The sequence below is a fragment of the Littorina saxatilis genome, linkage group LG17, assembly GCF_037325665.1.
Source record: "Littorina saxatilis isolate snail1 linkage group LG17, US_GU_Lsax_2.0, whole genome shotgun sequence".
NCBI lineage: Eukaryota > Metazoa > Mollusca > Gastropoda > Littorinimorpha > Littorinidae > Littorina > Littorina saxatilis.
Window position 1 is genome coordinate 237501 of NC_090261.1, and position 2500 is coordinate 240000.

At 45.9% G+C, this 2500-nt stretch overlaps 1 protein-coding gene across 8 annotated transcripts in view; it reads right to left on the minus strand.

Moving 5' to 3' along the window:
• LOC138953643 (cytoplasmic dynein 1 heavy chain 1-like) overlaps positions 1-2500 on the minus strand; it is a 213050-nt gene that overhangs the window by 78942 nt on the left and 131608 nt on the right. For all 8 annotated transcript variants that reach the window (XR_011451579.1, XM_070325522.1, XM_070325520.1 and 5 more), the window contains one exon: positions 2204-2304. Coding sequence is in view for 7 of the 8 variants with exons in the window: in XM_070325522.1 (XP_070181623.1) it covers positions 2204-2304 (101 nt within the window). In the remaining variant the exon portion in view is untranslated. The remainder of the gene's footprint in view (positions 1-2203; positions 2305-2500) is intronic.

The following is a 2500-nucleotide window of genomic DNA, read 5'->3' on the forward strand; positions in this document are numbered from 1 at the left end:
GTAGTGAGACAAGTGTGGATGGTTATGACTGACTGCAGTATGTGTAGTGAGACAAGTTTGGATGGTTATGACTGACTGCAGTATGTGTAGTGAGACAAGTGTGGATGGTTATGACTGACTGCAGTATGTGTAGCGAGACAAGTGTGGATGGTTATGACTGACTGCAGTATGTGTAGTGAGACCAGTGTGGATGATTATGACTGACTGCAGTATGTGTAGTGAGACCAGTGTGGATGGTTATGACTGACTGCAGTATGTGTAGTGAGACAAGTGTGGATGGTTATGACTGACTGCAGTATGTGTAGTGAGACAAGTGTGGATGGTTATGACTGACTGCAGTATGTGTAGTGAGACCAGTGTGGATGGTTATGACTGACTGCAGTATGTGTAGCGAGACAAGTGTGGATGGTTATGACTGACTGCAGTATGTGTAGCGAGACCAGTGTGGGTAGTTATGACTGACTGCAGTATGTGTAGCGAGACCAGTGTGGATGGTTATGACTGACTGCAGTATGTGTAGTGAGACAAGTGTGGATGGTTATGACTGACTGCAGTATGTGTAGTGAGACAAGTGTGGATGGTTATGACTGACTGCAGTATGTGTAGCGAGACCAGTGTGGGTGGTTATGACTGACTGCAGTATGTGTAGTGAGACAAGTGTGGATGATTATGACTGACTGCAGTATGTGTAGTGAGACAAGTGTGGGTGGTTATGACTGCAGTGTGTGTAGTGAGACAAGTGTGGATGGTTATGACTGACTGCAGTATGTGTAGTGAGACCAGTGTGGATGGTTATGACTGACTGCAGTATGTGTAGCGAGACCAGTGTGGATGGTTATAACTGCAGTATGTGTAGCGAGACAAGTGTGGATGGTTATGACTGACTGCAGTATGTGTAGTGAGACCAGTGTGGATTGTTATGACTGACTGCAGTATGTGTAGCGAGACCAGTGTGGATGGTTATGACTGCAGTATGTGTAGTGAGACAAGTGTGGGTGGTTATGACTGCAGTATGTGTAGTGAGACAAGTGTGGGTGGTTATGACTGCAGTATGTGTAGTGAGACAAGTGTGGATGGTTATGACTGACTGCAGTATGTGTAGTGAGACAAGTGTGGATGGTTATGACTGACTGCAGTATGTGTAGTGAGACAAGTGTGGATGGTTATGACTGACTGCAGTATGTGTAGTGAGACCAGTGTGGATGGTTATGACTGACTGCAGTAAGTGTAGTGAGACAAGTGTGGATGGTTATGACTGACTGCAGTATGTGTAGTGAGACAAGTGTGGATGGTTATGACTGACTGCAGTATGTGTAGTGAGACCAGTGTGGATGGTTATGACTGACTGCAGTATGTGTAGTGAGACAAGTGTGGATGGTTATGACTGACTGCAGTATGTGTAGTGAGACAAGTGTGGATGGTTATGACTGACTGCAGTATGTGTAGTGAGACAAGTGTGGATGGTTATGACTGACTGCAGTATGTGTAGTGAGACAAGTGTGGATGGTTATGACTGACTGCAGTATGTGTAGTGAGACCAGTGTGGATGGTTATGACTGACTGCAGTATGTGTAGTGAGACAAGTGTGGATGGTTATGACTGACTGCAGTATGTGTAGTGAGACAAGTGTGGATGGTTATGACTGACTGCAGTATGTGTAGTGAGACAAGTGTGGATGGTTATGACTGACTGCAGTATGTGTAGCGAGACAAGTGTGGATGGTTATGACTGACTGCAGTATGGGTAGTGAGACCAGTGTGGATGATTATGACTGACTGCAATATGTGTAGTGAGACCGGTGTGGATGGTTATGACTGACTGCAGTATGTGTAGTGAGACAAGTGTGGATGGTTATGACTGACTGCAGTATGTGTAGCGAGACAAGTGTGGATGGTTATGACTGACTGCAGTATGTGTAGTGAGACCAGTGTGGATGGTTATGACTGACTGCAGTATGTGTAGCGAGACCAGTGTGGATGGTTATGACTGACTGCAGTATTTGTAGCGAGACAAGTGTGGATGATTATGACTGACTGCAGTATGTGTAGTGAGACAAGTGTGGATGGTTATGACTGACTGCAGTATGTGTAGTGAGACCAGTGTGGATGGTTATGACTGACTGCAGTATGTGTAGTGAGACAAGTGTGGATGGTTATGACTGACTGCAGTATGTGCAGCGAGACCAGTGTGGATGATGGCTGACCTCTGTGCGAGCAAGGTCCTGTCTGAACTGGATCATGGCCTGCTGTAGGTGAGTGCACCAGTTGCCAAACAGGTTCTGTCGCATCTGCTGGTCAAAGTAACCTGCACACAGTCACGCACAATGCTCTCTTATGCAGCTGACACTCTTCAACAAATGAAGGGAGAACAACACAACACAGGATCAACAATTTGCTTAACATGGAAACAATTCACTCAAACACACACACTCACATACACACACTCACCCACACACACACACACACACACACACACACACACACACACACACCCACAGCAT